The sequence below is a fragment of the Aythya ferina genome (assembly GCF_964211825.1).
Source record: "Aythya ferina genome assembly, chromosome: 18".
NCBI lineage: Eukaryota > Metazoa > Chordata > Aves > Anseriformes > Anatidae > Aythya > Aythya ferina.
The window spans coordinates 7,613,133-7,636,836 of NC_140317.1; the positions used below are offsets into that span (position 1 = coordinate 7,613,133).

A 23,704-nucleotide genomic window follows, 5' to 3' on the forward strand; every position below is an offset into this window, starting at 1 on the left:
GCTACTATACCGAGTTCAAACATCTGAAGAGGGAGGTTAAGAAATCCTGAGTGTGGGGTGTAAGGATTATTCTGTCCTGGGGCAGTGCAGACGTCGTCTGAGGCGGGGAGCAGGAGAAGAAAGGAGACATTGTGACCCAGTTCCAACACCTCCTGTGTATACAGACGGAAGTGCTTAGCCTGTAGAGGGACACGCGCGGGGGAAGAAATAGGAGAGAATTACAACATGGCACTTATATAAACAACACCCCAAATGATATAAAACATTAAAGAAAATTTGCACAACATCAAGCTCGGAATTTTTATAAAACATAAATATTTGGGGGGGGGGCTCTAAAAGTGGGTTCATGTCACTACATAAAATAAAGATTTAAAGCTGCAATGTTCCACATTAAAACAACACACACAGGCACAACCCCCCTGAAAACAACATTTATGTTTCTTATTAGGCAGAAAATGATCACATGCCATGTGCTTTTCAAGATTATGATTGCATAATTATGTGAAAACATGAAAATGGATTCAATTAAAAACCTTTAAGATTCAATTTAGGGTTGGTTAAGAGAAATATGCAGCTCTCCCTCAACATAGCACTGAAAAGGTTTAACAAGTGCTGCAGCAGGAGAAAATGGCACACACAGGATTTGGCCTGAGGCTGCTGTATAGCTGCTGTGTGCAGCACTGCATTTTACTCTGGGTATCCAACAGTGTCACTGTCCATGATTCTGTTTACCCCAAAAATGATAAAAATACCTAAGTAAATCAATACCTAAGTAAATTCAATTTATTAACAAAGAATTTTGGTCCTGAATCATCAAAACATAACTGTTTAACTGCAAGGCCATGTTTATGTCTATCCCTCATGCACAATAGATAAACTTAAATGCTTGGCAGAACTGTAGCCTAAGGAACAAATTGCACATTGATTTCAGTACTTTAGTACCTAGCTTAAAAAAAAAAAAGAAAAAAAAAAAAAAGAAAAAAAAAAAGAGAGAGAGATGCACAAAAGCTATAACATCCAAGAAAATACACTAGCATAGAGACCTGTACAGAACCCTATTGAATTACTGACTGACCACAAGGCAGCACACCATCTGTCTTAATTTTGGATTTACTTGAATCTTGGCTCTTCTTAGGCTAGAAGGTGCAGCACTGATGGATTCCTTTTTAAAAGTAAAGCCTAAACCTTTCAAAATCAAGAAATGTAGAACCAGATTCATTTATTTTAAGGCCACATCTTTCTAGCTGCACAAACAGATCTTGAAGTGAAATATAAAGATGATTTACTTCTACTGTAAGACCTCTTTACCCTTGTAGACCAAAATAAAATGGAATTCATGTAAACAAGAAACAAACTCCTTAGCTTATTTTTTCATGGATCTTTCACATCATAGATTATCCTCCCTGACTTCTTTATTTATTCACATATGCATTTATTGTACCTAAATGTAAAGCCAGAAGCCAGATACCTCTCCTCACCCACAGCAATCTGGAAATCTGGAGCTATGTGTTTTAGAAGACTTATGTTTATGTGTGTGTGAAAGAATTGCAAAGTGCTGTGTCTTCAGCAGGCCTTTCACCTTCAGTATTACATCCAAAGGAACAGTCAATTGCCATGCTTCACTGGGAAAATACCTGTCTTTCTTTGCCAGCTGGGTGAAGGTGCTCACAGCTACTAGAGTTTCATGAGAAAGTGTGTATTTGCACCTGCCCAAAGTTGCACAAATATGCTAACAGATGCAAAAATAGAAGCTTTTTAAAAGTAGTCTCTTAATCCTTATATGTTCAAATATCTGGGAAAATAATTGTTTACTTGAAGGTGTTTTTCTCCCTCAGCTAGGGTAATTGGATAGAAAGCTTCTCTGCTTTTCTTTTCTTGCAACCTTAACATTTAATTCCTACTTCAATGTTACACTGTTTGTAGTTTTTAGTTGTGCTCTTAAGAATCAGTTTTTAAAAGGATGATAAATACCACAAAGGAAAATACCTGATGCAGAGGTAGATTGATCTGTTTAAGGAGAGCTTTCACTGCCATCTGGAGCTCATACAAGAACAATTGAGTAGGGCAGTCTGAAGTATGATCCATACTTTCCACAGATTCTGAGCCAGAAAGTGTTTGGATCCATTCCCACTCATCTCTGTATGTTGAGTTGAGTTAAAATTAGAAATATAACAAAAGTTCAGTGCACAAGCAGGAATTCAGTGTATGTGGGATCTGTTGATAGTTTAATCCTCATATAGCAAAACACTCTAAAATTGTGCAATCCTGATTGTTTGTGGTTAAAAATGTAAGAAAAGTTTAATTTTTCTAGCACATGTACATCAGGCTGAACATTCCTTTCTAACATCTGAAAGTCAAACTGCCTTTGAAATATTTCACTAAGACTTCTCACTCCAGGTTTTCTTTTCCACATATTTTATTCCATATCTACTATAATATTAAAAACAAAAACAAAAACCATAAAACACATGAATAGAAAATGTCAACAGTGACAGTTAGCAGGTTTAGTTTCTGTGGCAAACTCTCTTGTACCCACTGGAGCCAAAAAACTTCCTGGTTTTGTTTTGTTTTGCTTGACATATAGCCATTTTAGACCTGATAAACATATGGATCATCTTTTTAAGACCAAATCCTTAATTCACCCTGCACTATTCAAACTTGAAAGGCATCCAGCACTGAACGTTCAAGAAAAAAAAGTACAAGAAACCCCACTGCAAGATGAGTAATATATGTGGAACAATCTGCTCCCAAATAAAGATCTGATCTTAAACTCAAGAGTCAGACATTGTTATAAACCCTGAAACAGTAGGTTTCATATTCCTTCCAAAATTTTTGTTAGTATTAACTTCTACATTCTGGATATCCTTGTTATCCATATAGATATCCAGTTCCTCTTTGAATCATGCAAAATTCTCAGCTGGTTGCTGAAATGGTATGGGATTAAAAATATCCACAAAAAAAGATGGGGGGGAGGCAAATAAAATGTGTTGCCCACTCAGCAGGGACTAGGCACTGGAAATACCTGCACTTGCCCAATAGATAAAGAAAGCAGTGGACAAATGGAAAATGTGTTTTCTGGTGCACAGTAGTTCAATGGCTGACAGCATTTGTCTAAATAGGCTGTATGTTTGCTGTGTGTTAGTGAGAAAACAGATATTACATGAAAGAATACACTGAAGAATCACCAACACCAATACCCCTTGGTCAGGGAAAATTAACTTCACTGAATTCACTGGAAGCTGAATCAGGGCTGCAGGCTACGATCTTCCCAAAAGACATATAGAAGATCATTACCACTGTGCAAAATGCGAGCAACCACAGAATACTACCCTTAGAAACTAACGGGCTCATATGTATCTTTTCTGGATAGGCCTTCAGAATTGCTGGAAACACACAGGTGCACCTGCTTAGTTCAGCACTGATCTCTATTGTACACACCTGAGCCACAGTCTGCTGGCAGCTACAATTCTCCAACGGCAAAATTGCATTAGACTTAAATGTTCTCTCTCTAAATATATGCATGTAAATACGTGTATATTCACTTACTTGGAGACATTGCCGTTGTCTCGGATTTTGACATGACACAGGACATTAGGCAACTTCTGCAACACGAGAACTTTGATTTGATCCACAGAACTGCAGAGTTTAAGGTAACCCAGATACAAGCCAGAAGGAAGGCGTTGCTGACTTCGTTTGTGATAGGAAAGTATGTCCTGTTTTAAGGGAAACAGTCCTACATATAAATAACATCTTTATTTTTTTTTCCACATAAGAGGAAGAGTTTGGGATCAAAAAGCAACAAATGCTTTTATAGCTGTCTTCTTGTTTCAGCAGTGCTCCCAGTTCACAAAGCATTTAAGCACATGCTTAAGTATATAAATAATCTCTGGTAGTTTGGATGCAACTTCCTGCTCAAAACCATACACAGGTTCCTAAAGCTCTTTGAGGCACTAGCAGGCATTAAAAACTGAGACCTCAACCTTCTTCAACTGTTGGATTTAAACTAGCTTAAACAGCACCCACCTCTTGTCTAACCATTTCAACAGTGAGCTGGGTCAGGGAACTGTTTCAGGAAAAAAAGCAGTTGTTTTTCAGCCAGGTCAGCTCCCTGGTTCACTTCTGGTTTGTAACTAGCACAGATGGAGCAGAGTGGCATTGGGGACAAGCTGTCTGCTGGGAAAGGTGGGACAGAGAGGCTGCATAAAGCAGTACTGTCACCGAAATGCATGTAGAGTCACCACCTAAATCTCTTGAAAACCCATTCTGTATCACCTGCTATCAACAGGAAGATCTCTGTAATTATAGGAGTTGGTGGTCTGCAAAGTTAAATTAACGGCTCTGTTTTGTGAACAAATATTTTCATCAACAAATAGAGCTTAGAAAGAATTAATACTGATGGTGTATTTGCTCAAGGCAGGAGAAGTTTTTAAGGCTATGTATAGCAGTCCCCAAGAAGCACTTGTAAAAAAAATGATGTCTGCTGCCATCCTAGAAATGTGCGCCTCTGCAGTGGGTGAGGATTAAGACACCTGGCCATACGCCTTTACTCTTGGAACCATCAAATTATCTGCCAGTGCTATGCTTGGCTCTGACCAATGCAATTAGACCCTCATTTTCACAAGCACTTCATGAGCAAAATATCCATTCGATGATTAAACAAGTAATACAAGAAAGGGTGGGCATTAGATAGGAATGTGTAAACCATTAGGGGAACATTTTTTCCACTAGGATCTCTGTGGAAATCTGATCAGGCCTGTATTTTGGGTTTCCTAATATAAAACTTTTGCCCAGATTGACATTTTTCTACACCTTTAACACATTTTAATACAGAAAATCTAACATAGATCAGGTAAGTTTTATTGTCTTTTGGAAATTTTTTAACGTTCCTAAAACCCGGTAATGCATATTTTGATTGCCTGTCAGTTTCCGGTACCAAAAGCACAGTCTCTGCCCAAGAAAGTGCCTCAAACTCAAAAATTAACCACAGTAGTCATTGTCTAGCTGAGGTTAGAAAAGATGGGAGTAAGACAATAATTTGTCTTGTAATATTTTGGGTAACTACACCACTCAGTTGTAGAGAAGAGGGAGGCTGGCTACAGATATTTTGTGAGAAATAAGTTGCTGTTACCTACAGAAAACATATGTTAGTCTTACTTTGAACTAAGAGTTTACAAATACCCTGACTCTTGAAGGGCTGAAAACCCATGGCTCTCAATGATGTTAACTGAAATGATAATGCTAAACACCCTCTAGGATCAATCCTTACCTCAGTATTGTTCTAAATGTGAAGTATGGGGGCATGTTATATAGAAATTAAAGGAGAGCTATGGTCAGTAAAGAATTTTTTAGCAACTATACCAGGCTCCAAGGAACTCTGAACCCCACAGAACAAGTTTATTAAGTAGAACAGTAAGGTTTTAAACATAGATTTAGCGTTAAGGTTTGAATGGAAAAATCTTATGGAGTGTAGAAATTTTAAGTGTCTGTATAGGTGCTTAAGAACATCACAGAGAATTTTAAAGGTTTTTATATCCCTTGCTAAGGAATGCTATAGCATGGCTTCCCGAAACTGATAGAAACTGTACCATTCTTTGCTAGGACTTTGAAGTAATTTCTTTAGAATCTCATGGATATTTTACATATTAAGGATCTGATCCCAGCCCCTTTGGAAGTAATATAAGTCTTTACTTTCAATGGGAGCCTTGCCATTAGTTTTATTGGGCACTGGATTAAGGCCTAAAATTCTACAAGACTCTTCCAAAATCAGGGCTCTGGCACAGGCTTTACAAAAGCAAATAACATACAGTAAGAGAAGCAAAGCACTACCTGGATTGTTATAAGCAAAATGTCTAACGCTGTTGGCTCCTCTGGAGTTGAAAGGGATTTCCTCTGGCTTTGTAGTTTGGATACCTGCATCCATTTGCCATTAAAAAATGAATAAAGACTCTCCACTTCTCTTATAGTAACTATCAGTATGTTGCCATGTCGATCCTTGATTGGCTCATAAAAAACTCTACCTAGGTTGTGAGTTCCCAGCAAATTCTAGAAAAGAAGAAAATTATAAAATGAATGTTATTTATCACATATCAGGAAGGTGGTATTTTTTGAAACTTCATTTTGTGCTCACTGATGTCAGACCTGTTGACTTCAATAGAAACTAGACACATAGTCTTTCTTAAACCTTTGCCCAACAGTCACATCATTCAGTGGCAGAAAGAAAAGTTTTTCTCTAGGTTGTGTTAGTGGATTGAATTATGGATCTTCCAGTGTATTTGGTCCAGTAGTGTTTAGTCCAGCATTTGATGGAGAACATTAAACAGACTACTATGATGTGATACCTTTGTAGAAGGACACACTGCAAAGTAATTCACCTATACTTCCCCTTTGTGCCCAGTTATATAAAGATAAAGGATGCAGTTTTCAAAAGCACTCAGTGTTGGTCTAGTGTTGATTCCTTTGGTATCAATGAAGCCCTTCTGGTTTCAGCTTACTGAAGAGCTAGATGCATGCTCAAATGAGAGATGCAGTGCATATCAGAGATACAAAATTCTTCTTCTATGCCTACATCATTCATTTTGGAGACTTCAAATGTTTTCTGGTAGGGTCATTAACTATCATCTCCATTTTCTGCTCCCTGTTTAAAAAATATTATTTTCAGCAACAAAGGAAGAGGCACTCATGACTGCATTGAATGTAAATAATTTTGGAGCTGAACTGTGGGGTGTGTTTATGAAGGAACACAAAGGAATTTGAAGAGACACGGACTCTTTTTCTCTTATTTCAGATACCAAGAATGTGCTAGACAAACCAGCAGAATCTAACAAACTACCAAGGCAAAGCTCTCCAGGAAAATATGTGAGGATTAAAGAAAAGTAATTTTAAAAGACTCCACATAAAATACATATTTTGGTCAAAATCCCTTTCCTCACACAGTAAGGCATCTGCTTATAGGTGCAAACACACTCAATCCAGTGACCAGCCACTGAAGAGATTCCCAGATGTCTTAAAGAAAAATGCCTAACATTTAAAATATGCTCATTACTTCAGGACTTTTCAAGAGATCTACAGTAAGCTGGATAGGGATGGGGGTTGTTTAAAATGAGAACCTGAATTCACAATGTAGCACACTGTACATTTAGGGAAGTGCTGTAACTTTATGACATTGTAAACTGATAGATTATCCTGAATTTATTTATCTGTACTTAGCAGACAATATTTGCTTATAAACTTAATAGTTAAATTATTTATAACTTCTAGGTTATAACACAGTGGGGCACAGTGACTGCCCTTTATGCAGCATAACTTAGCTACTTTAGCTTTATGCATCCCTCTCCAGAGCACACTGTTGATGTCTATATACCACATCCTCTTTTTCTTAACTGCCTGTTGAGGTTAGCCTCTATAGCTGAGTAACACTGGGTGGTTTGGCTATACATTTTGTATTAATTCATGTGTCCACGGATGGGACAAATCATTGCAGGTAGATATTTAGCCATCTAGTTGTGATGTTAATTTAATTACTGCAATATAAGATAGTGCCTAGATGGAGGCAAATAGATCTTTGCTGTCATTGATGACTGTATTCTGAATGACAGTCCAGAAAAAAGAATGGGGACACCTACTCATATACTAAAAAAGTTTTGTGTCTGCTTAGCTTGGCATCCCATCGCTTGTGTTTTGGTTGCTTAGTTGTCAAGTGGTAACAGCAGGAAAATTACAGTCCCTGTTGTCTTTGAATCCACTGATCTAGTCCCCTAGCAGCTGTATTATCACTGATCTTTTCCATTCTGTCCTAAATTCCTGTGGAGTCAGACTGTTAACTGCCTCAATAAAATGTATTCAACCACATAAATTTTATTGAGATCCTTCCATTGGTGGATCCCATTAGGCCGCACATTGTTAAAGGTTGGCAGGTCGGTGACAATCCCTGTGTTCATCAGGGGACCAAACTAACAGAACAAACGATAAGGACAGTAAATTTGCCACAAATTCAGCAGAGCAATATACCACATGGGCACATTTGCTGTATCTCTGTGCTTCAAGCTCTGCTCTTAACATCTCCGGTAGCAAATAATAATGCAAAGTACTAGGAATCTTGGTTATCTCAAAGTGCAGTCCATGCATACTAACAATGCTCTGTTACAGGCAGCCTACACAGAGGGAAAGAAACTGAGCTAACCAAAGGAGTCTGTGCTACCTAGGCTGAGCTAACCACACCAGAGGGACCTTTCAGCAGATATAGTTAAAACTGTCTCCAGTGAGAGCTCAAAGGACTGACAAGCAGCTGCTGCTTAACACAGGTGGTCCTTCAATAAAGGTACAGCAGACTGGCATTCCACATATTTCGGGATACTTTGGGGAAATCAATCAAGACAGGTGGTTGCCCAGGAAGGCTACTCTCCTGTACAGCTTACTTTGCCAAAAGATGTAAAACAAACCCCACATGGATATTCTTAATAATGACCACAAAGTATCTGGCTCTCACAGCTGCTATAAAATCTAGCTTATTGCATCGACTGGCAATAAGAGGGATGGCTGCATGGCTGACACATGAGCCAAGCAATATGAAGATCTTCATTAATTCCATGACTGCACCACAGAGTTTTCTGGGCACCTTTGGTGACTTCATTCAAACAAAAGGTAGTAGAATGAGGTCTGGATATACATTTTCTGTAGGAATCATGCCCACGTCTTTTTGAAAATGTATTGTACTACAACAGTAAATACTCATAGAATCATAGAATGGTTTGGGTTGGTAAAGACCTTAAAGATCATCTAATTCCAGCCCCCCTGCCATGGGCAGGGACACCTCCCACTGGACCAGATTGCTCAAAGCTCCATCCAACCTGGCCTTCAATACTTCCAGGGAGAGTGCATCCACAGCTTCTCTGGGCAACCTGTTCTAGTGCCTCTCAGCCTGTCTTCAGAGCAGAGGTATTCCAGCCCCTTGATCACTCAGATTGTGTCAGTATCACAGGTTGGAAGGAAACCAGGTCTCCTGAGTGTCACTACCATGCCTTAACGTGATATGAACGTGCATGTAGTGCTGCTGTCCCTACCATTCTGCTGAGGGGTCAGTGAAAAATCCATGCACTGCTTCACCTTTTTTAGTCTTTGTTTTTAAGAGGCTATACAGGTTTCTGGTTGGTTCTCTGCACAGAGGTACACCTCAGATTCATTCATACTGAATGACCAACCACAACAGCATAGCCATACTGTTGGTCAAACAGTGTTGCTCTGGCCTAGAAGCTGTTCTTGAGTAGTTTGTAAGCCACAGATGAATCAAGAGTCATGTTCTGGCAACTTCAGCAGTCTACTTGTCCTTCCTTTTTTGGGGTCAGAATCTACCTGCTATTATAGGAGTCCATATAGCACAAAGGAGTGCTAAATCCTACTGAGAGTTTAAATGCTTCACAGATATATTAATAATTAATAGACTTTCTAAGAGGTTTCTGAGCAGTGAATTGAATTCACAGGTTACAATCCCGTGAACTCCCAATCTGCAAACCCACAGCGCTAGCTGGGGTTGTTATTTACTGGTTCATATCTGTTTCTTCCTCTGCCGCTATTGTTTCTTTCCTGTCCTTTTCCTACTATTACTTCTAATAGAACTGTGTCCAGCTGGCAAGACAGACTCAGTAGCTCACTTCACTGTAGATAATAACCCTGCTCCAAAGAATAGGCCAGTGCAGAGTGATGAACCAAAGGACAGCTGGCAGTACTTTCCCTTAGAGATCAGAAAGTCACTAAGTTAATAGCTGGAAATATGCAATGAAACCAACCTGTAGCTGTGCTGCTGCAGAAAGCATCTTTTGCCTGGCTTGAAGTGTTGTTGATGAGGACACGGATATAGACATATTCTGCCTCAGCCATCTGATGTCATCCCACATACAAGACAACTGCAAAAATATGTCTAGTTCAGTCAGTTTTTGTTCTCAGCATTTACAAAAACAGAAATGAAATTAAAAGCATTTTGGACTTAGAAAAATTAGTGGATATTGTTCATTTAGATTTCTTGTGGGTGGTAAGGAGTTGCCTAGATAAACGGGAAACAAACACAGAAGTCATTCTGTAAACATCATGCACCTATTTCAATTGCATTTTAGACTACTGTTTAAAATTGATTTACTGTTCTTCAGGAAATTAAAAATAGTGTGAAATTAGGAAATGTAAAAATAGGTATCTTGAAAGATGATATAACCCTAATACCAACTTCAAAACCTCTAGTTACTTTCTTTTTGAGTTCTCCCTCTAAATGTTCATAAAAGTTTTATGTTCCTAGTTTGCAATCACTGATATAGGATCATGCATTTAAAAGTTAATTGTGCTACTGTGAGTGACCCAATCAGAATTTAACACATATAAGGGTATGTGAAAATTACATTTTGACATGAGTGAAAGGTAAAGCACTTAATCTATTAGCTTTTTAATGTGTTCAGAACGATCAGCTAAGGTTTATGCATGGCTAGCAACAAAACTGTAGAAACAATATACAAAATTAGGCTCCCATTACCTTTGTGAACCACAGGAAATCCTGCATAATTGAACTACTGTGAGAGTCATCAATTTCCACAATTGGGATTTGATCTTCATTGGTTACTAATAAATTGTCTTTGTAAAAAAATATAACAGATAAGTAGAGTCCCCTAAAGAAACAAAAGAAATATTGTCAAACAGCTTTCATGTCTATTGATACGCGTGCCAAATTTTAGCCAATTAATCATAGAGTTTAAGTTCTGAGGTGGCAAATCAAATCATCTGGTCTTTTGTGTTATATAGATCATGCAACTTCAACCAGTGAATTCTGAAAAATATTTGGGAAACTTATCACTTTAAATGATGCGTGACTACAAGAATTTAGGGAATTATGAATCTGTGCAAGCCAATGCCATCAATGCCATCAATTTTACTAAGAGTTTTGCCAGAGTAAACGGTACCCAATGGGAGGGGGGGGAGAGGAGGGGGCAAGATGTTATGCCCTCTGGAAATCAAAAATTTTACCAGAACTTTTTTTATCATTAATGGGCTTAGTTTTGCTCTCATTACTTTAGAGTAAATCTGAAGTAACTCAGTTGAAATCAGGAGGGTTATTATGGATTTACATTAGTGTAATTTAGTGTAATTTGGCCAGCATATCTGCAAAACTGTTTATAGAGATCATTCCTTTCAATATTTACCCTTGCAATTAGTTGCATACATTAAGTAGTTGCCTTAGGGGATTTAAAAACTCTGGAGAGCTCTTCTGAAAGAATCAAACTCTTATCAAAATACAAAGAAGAAAAAGCAAACTAAATACTCCTGGCAATGAAAAAAAGAAATAATCCAGTCTAAAAAAACCTTCATTTGCTAAAACTATCAAGGCAGAGGTTTGTTCAGGTCACACTGGGCTGCAAACCTAGCTAAAAATGTTACAGAATTCTCAATATGTTGCTTGTGGCCAGTGAGATATTAGTATCTATTAGAACATGTTATCTGAGCTCTGCATTTTATATTATGAATGAAATAAATTCCATGGTTTCCTTACTGAGCAGCAACAGATACAGTACTTTAACAATACCTCACTAGCTGCAGTGTTGTGTTTGCATACAATATTTCACTCTGGTAAGCTCAAATTCATTTCCAGCAGTAACAATCAAAGATTGCTAATGATTTCAGTAGCAATCATTAATCAATTTCACTATATTCCTATCAGATGCATGTCTCACACTTATATAATTTTATCAAGTTTATTTGGATTGATAGTTGTTTCACTGGGAGTAGAATGTACTTACATCCATTTTTAAGGTGTTGTTCACTATTACATAAAAGCAACAACTGCTAGATAAAACTCAGAATGTTTGGGAGATAAAATGAATGACAAACCGTTTCAGAGTCTTCACAAATTTGTTCGATGAATGAAACAGGTGCTTCAGGCTTCTGGAGACAGATTGCTTGCGACCAGCATTTTGTAATTTGGAATTTTCTGAAATGGAAAAAAAAACAACAACAACAAAAAAAACAACAAACAAAACCAAACCCAGCTTTTACATTTCAGTTAATAACACATAAAGAACCTTTATCTCTAGAACCACAATACTAATACTAATCAGTTGGTGTCCTCTTTATTCCTTTCAACAGACAACACTTAGGAGCATACTCATATACAACTTTTTTTTTTTTTTCTTGTAGTTTCATTCTCTTAACAATATTGCACATCAAGCAATGTCCTTATTTGCAGCAAATTCAGACTTGGTAAAATTGTTGTTTTGTTCCTAGGACAAATATAGCTTAAACCAGTATCACATACTCTTAGTGTTCAGGATGGATATGAATTTTACAAGTGGTCTCAAAAACACAAGAGAATCAAACCATCAGCCAGCATTTTAGGATAATGTAATTCCTCAACATATGTCCATGAGACCTGCTTTGTGTCTGCAAGGATCTCTGGATCAGCTCTCACAAGCGAAGAACAGACTCAAAATATAAATATTTGTCCAATATTCTTTAAAAAAAAAAAAAAAAAAGTGTTTTTTTTATATATTACATAATTTCTTATTTTCATGAATTTCACTTAATATATTTCCTTCTCTGATATATATGGCTGGAGTTTTCTTTTAAGTCAAAGAAAAATCTTCCAGTGAAACTGAAACTCTTAAGCTCTGTAAAACAGCTGTGACCACCTGTATACCTGTAAGTGGTTTTTAGAAGGTATGCCAATAGATGGCAGTCAGCAACATGCACTGTAAAATAATATTAGTATTGTCAGAAGTAGTTGTATACATATAGCTTGTAAAAGGAATGGGTGCCTAAAACTTTTTTTTTTTTTTTTTTTTTAATTTTTAATTTTTAAAAATCTTTACATATTTACTGTGATCTGAAAAGAAAGACAGAAAGAAAAATCTAACTGTGAAATTACATCTCAGTCTTCCAATATCTGACTGATTTATCTTTATTTGGAGGAAGTACAGATACCCATCCAGACTGAATCACCAAACATTTCGAGGGACAACCCTCTCCAGTAGGGGAAAATATAACTCATGAAAGATCTTACAAGAAAACTATTTGTTGAAAGCTGATAATCAGTCTGCTTAGGTGTATTCAGAGTAACATATTTCCCACATACCTCTAGTGCGAAATAGGAGGTGTCTATCTGTGTCTCCCTAGCAAGTTCTAATTTGAACGTTTAAAGAACATCTAAATTTGCTCTTGTCAAAACCCCATCTGTGGAAGCACTCAACATATTTTTAAGTGATGAATAAATTTGCACCGTAATTTGCACATTGAAAACCACAAAAAGAAGACACATTGTTAGCATAATTACCGCTCTGCTGAACAGCAAGTACAAAGAGAGCAAGGTTCTATTGGGGTGAAATAATACAATTCTGATGTATGAGACTTATTAGATCATCAAATCTATTGTCTTTCCACTGCAAACTTGGTCTCCATGGCATATTCTCCAATGCAATGTTCATTTTAGTTTAAATAGACTCATTCTAATCTATGGCTGCTCCTTTGATGCAACTGATCTTTGTTTTCTTTGTCTTTTTGAAAAAATAATTTGTTTTTCTATCCATATCTCCTCAGATCATTTTTATTTTACTCTGAGCTGTCTTCAATATATCACAGTAATGTAAACCAAATGCTATATGAAAACTCTTGTCTTACTGTTTCCTTCTTCCAAGGTTAAGACCAATTTAGGAATATAAATTTCATCCTAATTATGCAATTTTCTCCTATATTAGCAATGGATGGAACAGAAGAGGAAATTGCTAAGAGCAAAGCAACATAATTCTGTATTAAACACCTAGAGACTGCAGCATTACAGTAAGAGGGCACATTACCAGTGAAATATATGTTATTGGGCTATTCAGTGGTTTGGGTTTGGTCCACAGCTTCTTTGAAGCCAACAGCAAAAGACATAATGCAAAACTAGATGGAGACTGTAAATTCTTCTACTTGCTGTTTGCTTTTATTTTACAGTACAGTATGTCTAGGAGCCAAAAAACATGGAGTCGAGATTAGAGGATACTTTGGATCTATAGGAAATGAAACTTTAACAGTCTGTTATTTAATTAACTAATAAATAACAGAGTAACCTTTCTACAGCAGCACCAGTAAAAACAAAATAAGTCAATACTAATAAATGATAAGGTAGAGCTGTGAGCTCTTTTAATAGTTCAGAAGCAAACATATATTGGCCAAGATTAGAGAAGTTCCAGTGAATATATTTAGATCAGAAGCTTTCACACTGGACAATTAACTATATTTAGCAGTTTTTCTCTTGGGTAAGATTTATAAGTGTTTCTTTGCAGTTCACTTAAATACAACAGATACTTAGAAGCAACCTAAGTTGACTGTGGAGGAATAAGAACAAAGTTGCATGCTCAGCCTGCTAGCATGCATCTGCTCTAGAGGAATGTCTGTTATGCCGTGCCATTTCTCCGAGAAGGAAGATCATCTGGAATTCTTTGTCCTATCTCTAGACAAACGGGTGCCTCTCCTCAAGTGGGGCAGATGTGAAGTAAATGGAATTACCTCAGTGCAAAATTATCTGGGAAGAAATGTTAGCCCCACAGATCAGACAGTCTGTGGAACAGCTAAAGATCATTAACGGTAACACTGAATAATGAAGCAAATTAGCACAAGAGGAGCTAGATCCCACTGTAATCCTAGTAGAGGGCACACAATGGGATTTAGAGTTTTTACTAACAGTGCAAGTTTATGAAAACACATGCAATAACTGGAAACTTCCAGGAAAAAAAAATACTCAATTTAAAGCTACATAATTTTAGCAGTGCAGACAACTGACATTGGGATAATATGCACAGAGGCATAATTCCATGCAGAAGTTAAAGGCATACATAGCAGACAGACACCTCGATAACTTAAGATCATCATATATTCCATGTTACCTCACCTCAAAAAGGAATGTCTTTCAAAGAAAATTCTGTATCTCATGAACAAGCTATAGGCATGATAGTCATATTACTGAGTGGTGTATTTTGGAGTCATGCTCATAAAGTCATGCTCAACAGCTGAAATTTTAACTTTTTAAATTGTCTATCTGACCTTTTTAGTCCATGGCCAGGTTCTTCAGACTCTTTTTGTATATTCTCATAAAAAACAAAAAAAAAAAAACAACAAAAAAAAACAAAACAAAAAAAAAAAAACACTTTTAAAATGTGTCATGGAATCAGAGATCCTTCCTTTTGTTAAATGCAATGAAAATAGGCTCTCTGATTGTGAATCAAGTTATGATTAGAAAAAATTTATTTCACTTCTGACTTCTCTAGTAAATACATTTCAACCAAATTACAGAAAAAAAAAATATCTGGTAAGCATTTTACTGAAGAGTTGGGTTCTTTTCTTAATGAAGCATCACACAATTGCTTAATCCACTCAGAACTGTTTAGAAAGAATGATCTACAAGCAAAAAATACTTAAAAAATACATTTGAAGTGTTGCCAGGACATACAATTGTAGTAATTCAGTTATGATAGTCTGTAGCATGGTATTATGAAGACAAATGGATGACTGTTGTTTGTAATCATCAGGGTTTTCCAGAAGATTAAACATATGAAAGCAAAGCTTCCTAAGTAATTCCCTAGGAGATTTCATCATATCACAGAGCAGGTTCAAAAGCAACAGCTGATCTAATTCCAAAAGCTCTTAAACTCACTGTACATTCCAATGTATTCTTCCTGGTATTTTTGTAAGCTTGTTTTCTTTAGTCCCTGAAATGCAAAGCATAGGGGAAAATGCAGGCTTCAGTGCAAAGTCTGAATGAACAGACCTTAGCAAGAGATGTGTGGAATCTGAGTGATTTAACCCTCCCAGATCACACTGGAGCACTAACACACAACCTTTTTTCATGTAGCTCTTGCATTATGTGGCTTTTACCTATGTTATCCAAATAATCTTAGACCTTCTAGATGGACTATCCTCTCCACTTTTTTCACCTTTGCACTCCTCCTCCACTCTTGTTCAGCCAGCCTGAGCACCATGCATGTGATATCCTGCTGAGGAATCACTTAATGGAAAGCCAAGGTGCCAAGGTTTCAGTTTTGAATCTGTCTCTGTCTTCACTTAGCTTTAATTCACTGCAAATCAGTGGCGGTAAGCAGATTCAAGCAATTTCAAGCTATTTATTGAAATATCTAAAACAAATGAGGAAAACAGAGGTTACAATATGCACTTTCTCAGAAGAGTGTGGTAAAGAGAAACATGGTAAAAACTGATTAAATGTATAAAAAGCATATCCATGCTGATTTCTGTCCATGACAGTTGACACAGGCCTCTGTATTATATTAAATGAAAAACTTTATGGGAGCTTTTCAGTCACACACAATAGCTTATCTCAGATCCTTGATCAGATTTCTCAGATTTCACTAAGACTGACAAATAATGGAATCAAATTTCAGAGTCAAAGTGATGTCATAACTGTCATAACTCTTACTTTTTCTGCCTTTTTTTTTATGTCTTTATTCTTTTGCAAATTACTGATATACAACAGATTGACATTAGTTGTATATTTAAGGTAAGTTCGAAAGGCTCTCCTATTATGTTACAAACCTGATTTATCCAAAATATACTACTGTATAATGTTAACATTACAAGCAATTATGAGATTTTTATTTTGTTAGAGGTAAGGGTGTTACTCAAGCTGACTCCATAGTGTAGTACTACCATATGTAATTTCCCACATCCTCTTTCTGACATGCAAGAAAATGTTCTGAGCTAAACAGATTTTCTATATTGTTGTTATTTATTATTTAAGGAAAAGGAGTTAGGAAATCAGTAACAGAATTGTCTGTGCTTTGCTTTGAGACTGGAGTTAATTTCTGGAGCAGTGGTATTTTATAAGAACCAGGCACTGGTGTCAAATTCTTAAAAGAAGGGATTTTCTGCATGTTGTTTATAACTGCTTCTTTTCTGGGCTGGAATGTCAGTAAAACAATTTATACTAAGAATATTCTCAGATGTTCCATCACTTATTCTCTGTTGACTAGGAAGGTGGCCTGAAAGACCTGAGATATGTACTAACTTCAGAAGGGAAAAACTGTACCATGGAAAGACTTCTTTAATAGCATGAAAAAGCTATGTAAGAGATAGAATACATCACTTTATTTTCACTACCAAGGCCACCTGCAAGTGATAATGCTTGCATGGATTTTAATTAGAGAAACAACATTTTCTTGCAATATCTCCTTTCCCTTTCCAAGCAACATAGCTGAATAGTTTAAGTTTCTATGGTTACAATGGGTTGTGGCAGACTGTGGATTGTCATGATTGTGGCATATTTGCACATAAAGAACAAAGGCCGCATCTTTCCAATTCAGCCACATGATTTTAGCCTTAAGTATTTCTGTGATTTTAAATCAATTGATGCAGCTTGAAATAACAGTCATACTACGTGGAGAAAAATGAAAACTTCATGGTAGTTCAAGTTTTCTGTTTAAAATAAGTTCCTTTGCAATGAAGGATTATTCCAGTTAGAAGTTTATTTTAAGAAAATAAATAGCACTTTTCAACAACCCATATAGAACAGGAGTTTTTATATATTCTTTAAAAAGAATGCCAAGCTGTTGCCTTGGCTCTTGAACTATTAAAGGCACAGTCTGTTTCTCATGAATGAAGAGCAAAGAGCTGGCTGAGATTTGAGCTCTCTCCCAGTTTTGATCCATTCTATTTGAAAATGTAGCAATCTTATCTTCCCACTGCATTGTGCAACTATTTTTCATTATAGATTGGCATCACATCCAGTAGAGTACTTAGTGTCTTCCATTTGGAGGCAGCCAAGTCCCTCTTTTGATCCAAACCAGTTGTTAAATGTCTAAAGTATTTCTTTATATGAAAAAAAAAAAAAGATCCTTGAAGCATTTTAGCAGAATCCGGTGTAAAACTGATTTGTAGGAATAAGCAAATCAATAGGTGCATAGGGTACAGAGGGAGAAAGGGTGTGTCTCTGCTTGTGCACATTCTAGTTTTCAGATGTTTTCATCCAACTAATTTCAAGGGTTAAGAGCAAGATAGTATGCTAAAGTGATTCCAGATGGGCCAATATTAATATCTTTCTTTTCCTGATGAATGAGAAGGTATGACCTAGTTAGAGAACTGCTAAAATTACAGGCGCCACGGAGGCTTCAGCTGGTGCCCTACCACATAGATATTTATCCTTACCTCTGCAATTATAATGCTGATGAGCTGCTCGAACCTGCTGAAGGAGACGTTCCAGGGCCTCAGTGTGTCCCCTGTGCCGAGGTTCTCTTCCACTGCAGTCTTTCCAGTCTATTGAACAAAGGAAATAAACAGAAATGAAACACAAAGGAGCAGGAGAAGGTTTTAAAATATTTTCTTGCCTCTGCTATTTCTGGGCTTTATGGGATTCTTACATCTGGGCATACAGGAGAAAATGACAGTTGTTTTTAAGTCTGCTGTTGTTACTTATACAATAAGCTTCCTTCGCCTTGTTCCAGCTAGGTAATTAATCATAATGATTATTAACAAAGAGCTCACAATCAGCTCCCAGTAGCTCCTGTAGTGACTGACTAGACAATAGCTATTTCTCTTTAGTACATAAATGGCCTCTGCTGCTTTAGTGTCAGAGCTGCTCTCAGCCCGTACCATCCCGACCCTCTCAGTACCTCCCTAAAATCATACTACTGCTCATTCTGCATTTTGTTGAGGCACCAGGATGCTAAATGGCTCTCCTGCAGTTATAGAGGGAACTTCTTGCAAAGCAGAGGTTGAACATCTTCCTACATCCTGAGTTAGCTCCGTAGCCACAGAAACTCACTCCGAGCAAAAGAATTTCTGAAAATCTACACCCAGCAAAGAGACCTGAATGAACAGTTCCTGCCCTGGAGTCCACAGTCTGCTCAGCACTGCACTCAAGAGGCCAGAAGCTGCGGTTTCTGTCCTGCATCCCCTGAACCTACAAAAGTGTTTCGCTGTTATTTTGCTGCTAGCTATAATCTGTCTAGCTTTTAAAAAGTAGACAATCCATTCACAAACTGGAGGATGAAACTGTGTCTATCAGAGAAGAGCTTTTTTATTCCAGATTTGACTATTTTTATACTTTAATTGTAATAAATAATATTACACTACAGTTTCCTGACTCACAATAATGGTGGATCAAGGTATTAAGAAATTTGTCTCCAAGGGAGTTATCCGCATAACCAAGAGTAGAATTTTCTCCCACGATTGTAGCACATTTTTGTTTGCAAACAGAATATTTCTTTAGCATAGTTTTGTCTTTATTCTGAGGTAAACAAGAGCAAAATTGCAGTGAAATGGGACAATGGTACTGCAAGAGCCTTGTTTATCCAACCCTCTCCATTACCACCATTGAGACCAGGTACAGCTTGCTTTATTTTCTCACATTAGCATGCTAGGTTATTAAATTGTTACATTAGCCTAATAAAAACAAGTGCTAATGCAATAAAATGAAAACTCCAACTTTACTGCACTAATCAATACAAGGGAAACTATAATATGCTGAGCCATTTCAGCAACGAACACTAAGCCTGGAAAAGTGACTAACAATAGAATGTGATTATAGCAGATTAAAAACTACAAATGAAAATTTATAGCCCTAATGGAATCTGAAAATACCTGCCATAAGTTTGAAAAAGAAAAAAGGCTTTTGGGTGTCTGGAACATTTTTTGTTTATGGGCTAGATTCTACCAAAACATGTATCCATACTAGAGTATTTTACATACTGCATGCATCCCACAGCTGCACCAACTTCAGAACTGAAATCTATAACAATGGTTCAATGGATAGGATGTATAATGCTACAAGGTAGAAGACAAAATATGATATGTGCAAGTATTTTGGTTCTACCAGTTGGAATTCAAGTTTTGATTCCTTTATGTGCTTACAAAAGAAGTTCCATAAAACCAAACTCTCTAGAAAAAAGAAATGAAAGTCAAAAGATTGTTTTTTTTCGTTTGTTTGTTTTTTTTTTTTTTTTGGTAATGTTAGTGACTAGAGGACAACATTCTGTTGAAGGACTTGAGAAGAATAAAAGATAAGAAAAATGAGTTAACATATGATATTGGGGGGTAGTGAAAGGAGTTCAATTGTATTTATTTACTTATTTCACTTCTCAATGACATGCTAACTAAATCATGAATTCCAGCATTTTTTTTTTCTTGTCTTTGAAGAGCCAGAAATTCTGACAGCAACATGAATAATCAAACTGGGAGTGCAAACAAGCTCAACCTACTTGAAGGAGAAGCATATGCAGGAGTAGATTTGCATGGAGGTCCCCATCCTTTCATGTTGTATGCTGAAACATGAACGTAATACCTCTGACCCTGAAAATGGAAACAACTGGAGTCAAAACTTACATTTGACTCAAAACCTTGGCTGTTATAACTAGAGAGCAGTCCCTCCCCAAGTTCCTTTGAAAATCTCTTAGGGGTGTCAATTAATGAACCATGACAGATGGAAGAATAGCACAAAGATTTCAGGGCAGGTGATTTGCAGAGGGTTAACAGAACACATTGATTCCAATTGAGAAACTGTAATTTCTTCTACCACAGCAGAGTCCTGGGAACAATTACTTCAAGAGTAAGGAAGTCCCATTTCTCCTTCTTGCTACAAGCACAGCAGCTGAAGAAGCTTCATCTGGCTGCCACTGAAATCAGTCAGACCTTTATCACTTATCTTGACGTGTAAACCTAGGCCAAAGGAAAGTGCTTCTGAAAGTTTAGTTTTCATTTACAAATGTTATATATTCCGGAGATTATAGACAAACACATCGTAAGCACTGTTCTTAAGCATGTCTAAGAAATTGACTGTGCAAGTTTGCTTGATTTTTAACTTAAGAAATTACTTTGTTTTGTTGCTGGAAAATGAAAAGCAGAGAAAATGCATATTGTGGCTCAGCTTCCTAGCAAACAGTTTGACAAATCAAAGATTTCTCCAGAGAAAAGGCTAGGAAAAAAAAAAAAAAAAAATATATATATATATATATATATATATATTATTCTATTACATAAAATTGGGGTTTTATACTGTGTCCATTTCTTAGCCTTTAATATGAATTCTCCCATTTTGAGACCCTATGTATTAGGGCCCTGGCCAATGGCTTTTGAAACATGCCTCCCCCTACTATAACTTTGTAGGTCTGATTCAGTGTGCAGTGAGTTCAGTGGAAAGACTGAAGTTCAGTGGATGCTGGCTTGGGCTGCTGTTGATGTTTCCAGTGGAAATAGTTGTGTGTATTTTGAGCAAGCTTCATTTTCATCAGGTATTTTGTGAAATCAAATTTGCTTGCACAAATGGTCCTGAACAGGCGATAGAAAGAAGGTGTTCAGGCACATGGTTTGAACTATTCTGGTTGAGAATACATGTGAATATTCATGAATTTTCTCTATTGTTGACCCAGTTCTTATCAGCGTAAAATAAGTATACAAAAATAAATAACAAAAATGAAAATGACTGCCATCAAATGTGCTCCTGAAAGAAGTAGAAGAGAAAGAAGTTATTTTAGTTGTCTGTCATTAGAGTCAGGACTAGATCTTTCACGAGCCTTTGATCTGCACTAAGATTATCCTGTGATCCAGAAAACAGCAGCTTTCATTCCAATCCTTTTGGCTCTACTCTAAGCATGACAACTTATAAACCAGTTCATGCTGTCTGTCTATTCCTTTGTGAATTTCAGATTATGGATACCAGACATATTATGCTTAATGACTGGAACTTGCTGTTAGAAGAAAGGCACTCTGCAGTTGTTACAACAGGCATGGATGCAAATTATCAGTGCCTTTTTATCATTGTTGCAGCAGGGGGCATCAAGATCTAAATGAATCATTTGGCACTTACTGTTTTGAGACCTGTGATGGAGCACCTCAAAGACTGAAGATTATCCATAATTATTTCACCAACCAAGGGAGAAAAGTCTTCTGAACAGCTCCATTCCACTAGGAAACAAGTAGTGGGAACAAATTGAATCAGATTACAGTCCAAGAAAAGAAATCAAAGTACTTTAATAACTTCACAGGTTAACTTTTCTTCTAGCAGTTTACCATTCCACGTGGATACTAAAAGTCCTATTTAGCAATAATGTTTAGGAAAATTTTATACAATAATTAAATTATAACTGTGTGTATGAGAAAGAAAAGCAAAATATTGCTCAAAAGCTTTTTAGGAAAGAATGCTTAAAAATACACTGCAATACAAATTACATTCAGTCAACATTTGCTCTCTGTTAAACAATTTCCTTTTAAAGAAAGGGAAGCAGTGGAAAAGAGTAGGTAGAGGATTTGGACCTGCTAATTCCATTAGACAGTTTATATATCAAAACCAACAAAAAGCACAGTTTTGCAATAATATTTGCATAGATAAGCATAGGCTGAGAGTCCTTTGGGTTCCACAGGACCACAAAACCGTAATCACCTAGCCTTGGCTGCTCTGTGTAGAAATAACCAATTGGATAGATTCAACACTGACTATTCTCCTTGTTGATTTCAGTTGGCTTTGGCTCTCTTGTCCAAGCCTGGTCCTGCAATGGTCACTGAAATTAGAGTTCTGAAAGGATCTATGCCTTGTCTTGTCCACTTTTGAAGTACACTAAGTGGCTCTGGGCTGGCAGATCCCTCCCAAACTGTTGTGCAGCATGAATTACAAAGAACACCTTCACCAAAGTGCTTCCATCAACTTGTACAGACCACAGTTGTTGCCCAGTTTCTACTTACAGGGTCTGTAATGACCATCCTTCTGTCAGTATTCTTCCTCATTCCTTGCAAAAATTAATGTGACTGTAAAATAGTATCAAACAGACCATGAAAAGCTACCACAAGTTTTTTTTTTTTTTTTAAATACATGCAAGTGGGGAACTGATTGCTGCAGATAAGAAAACAATCTCTCCTTCTTAAATTATATTTTTGTAATGACAGCTACCAGGATTAGAGTTAAAGTTAATCACCAAGTCATACCTCTGTGCTTTAATAACTTGTACCTTCAGACTCAAACTTTCAGGCAAACCTATCAAAAACATAGTGAAATTCATCTCTTAATAATTCTACTGTAGATGGGGAAATCCCTGCGACTTTGTGAATGAGCAACCCATCATGAAGGCATTGCTAAATCTTTGCCTCCTTTCCAAGAGAGTGTTGGGAGAGACTGCTCTGGTAGTAAACAAAAAGTATCAGCTATTTGTGTAGCTCTGAAGTACTTGGGACTTTAAGAAAGAACAAAAGGCTGGGTGCTTCAGCAATGTAGAAGTTCAATATAAAAATATGCAAGTATAAAAACCTGAAGATGAAGAGGGTCCTTTATAAGAGCCTAGGAACAAGAGCTGGTCTTGTAGAGTGTACCAACTGTGCTGTAAAGGACCTGAGAGCTGTTGGGTGAATTAAGGATGGAGCATGTTCCAGTCCTGTTCTGAACACCCCAAAGGCCTGCTTTGTCATGAACGCTGAATGTCTTCGCTGTTGCGGCTTTCCATCTGACACTTCACGTTATGTCAGAGCAGGGGTTTTTTGTGTGTTTAATATATTGGTGACTATGTGTTTTAATGAAGGTGCCCTGTATTCCAGAGCTAGCAAATGCACGATGTGTTGCTGCGGTAGCCAAGATAAGTAGTAATTTTTAAATAAACAGCAGTATAAACAGTTACATAAAACTCATGTAAATTGCTGGCACATAATTTTAGACTGGCTTAAGTTATGCAACCTACTTGTGGCCAAGTGTTTTTTTTTTTTTTTTTTTTTT

At 36.9% G+C, this 23,704-nt stretch overlaps 1 protein-coding gene across 2 annotated transcripts in view; it reads right to left on the reverse strand.

The window, feature by feature from the left end:
* Positions 1-23,704, reverse strand: part of ANKFN1 (ankyrin repeat and fibronectin type III domain containing 1) — a 103,457-nt gene that overhangs the window by 11,650 nt on the left and 68,103 nt on the right. For both annotated transcript variants that reach the window (XM_084492518.1, XM_084492517.1), the window contains 10 exons: positions 21,815-21,912; positions 20,211-20,301; positions 18,160-18,267; positions 11,863-11,962; positions 10,514-10,646; positions 9,783-9,899; positions 5,827-6,042; positions 3,547-3,713; positions 1,987-2,137; positions 11-179 (listed from right to left, as the gene is read on the reverse strand). In XM_084492518.1, coding sequence (XP_084348644.1) covers positions 11-179; positions 1,987-2,137; positions 3,547-3,713; positions 5,827-6,042; positions 9,783-9,899; positions 10,514-10,646; positions 11,863-11,962; positions 18,160-18,267; positions 20,211-20,301; positions 21,815-21,912 — 1,350 coding nt within the window. The remainder of the gene's footprint in view (positions 1-10; positions 180-1,986; positions 2,138-3,546; positions 3,714-5,826; positions 6,043-9,782; positions 9,900-10,513; positions 10,647-11,862; positions 11,963-18,159; positions 18,268-20,210; positions 20,302-21,814; positions 21,913-23,704) is intronic.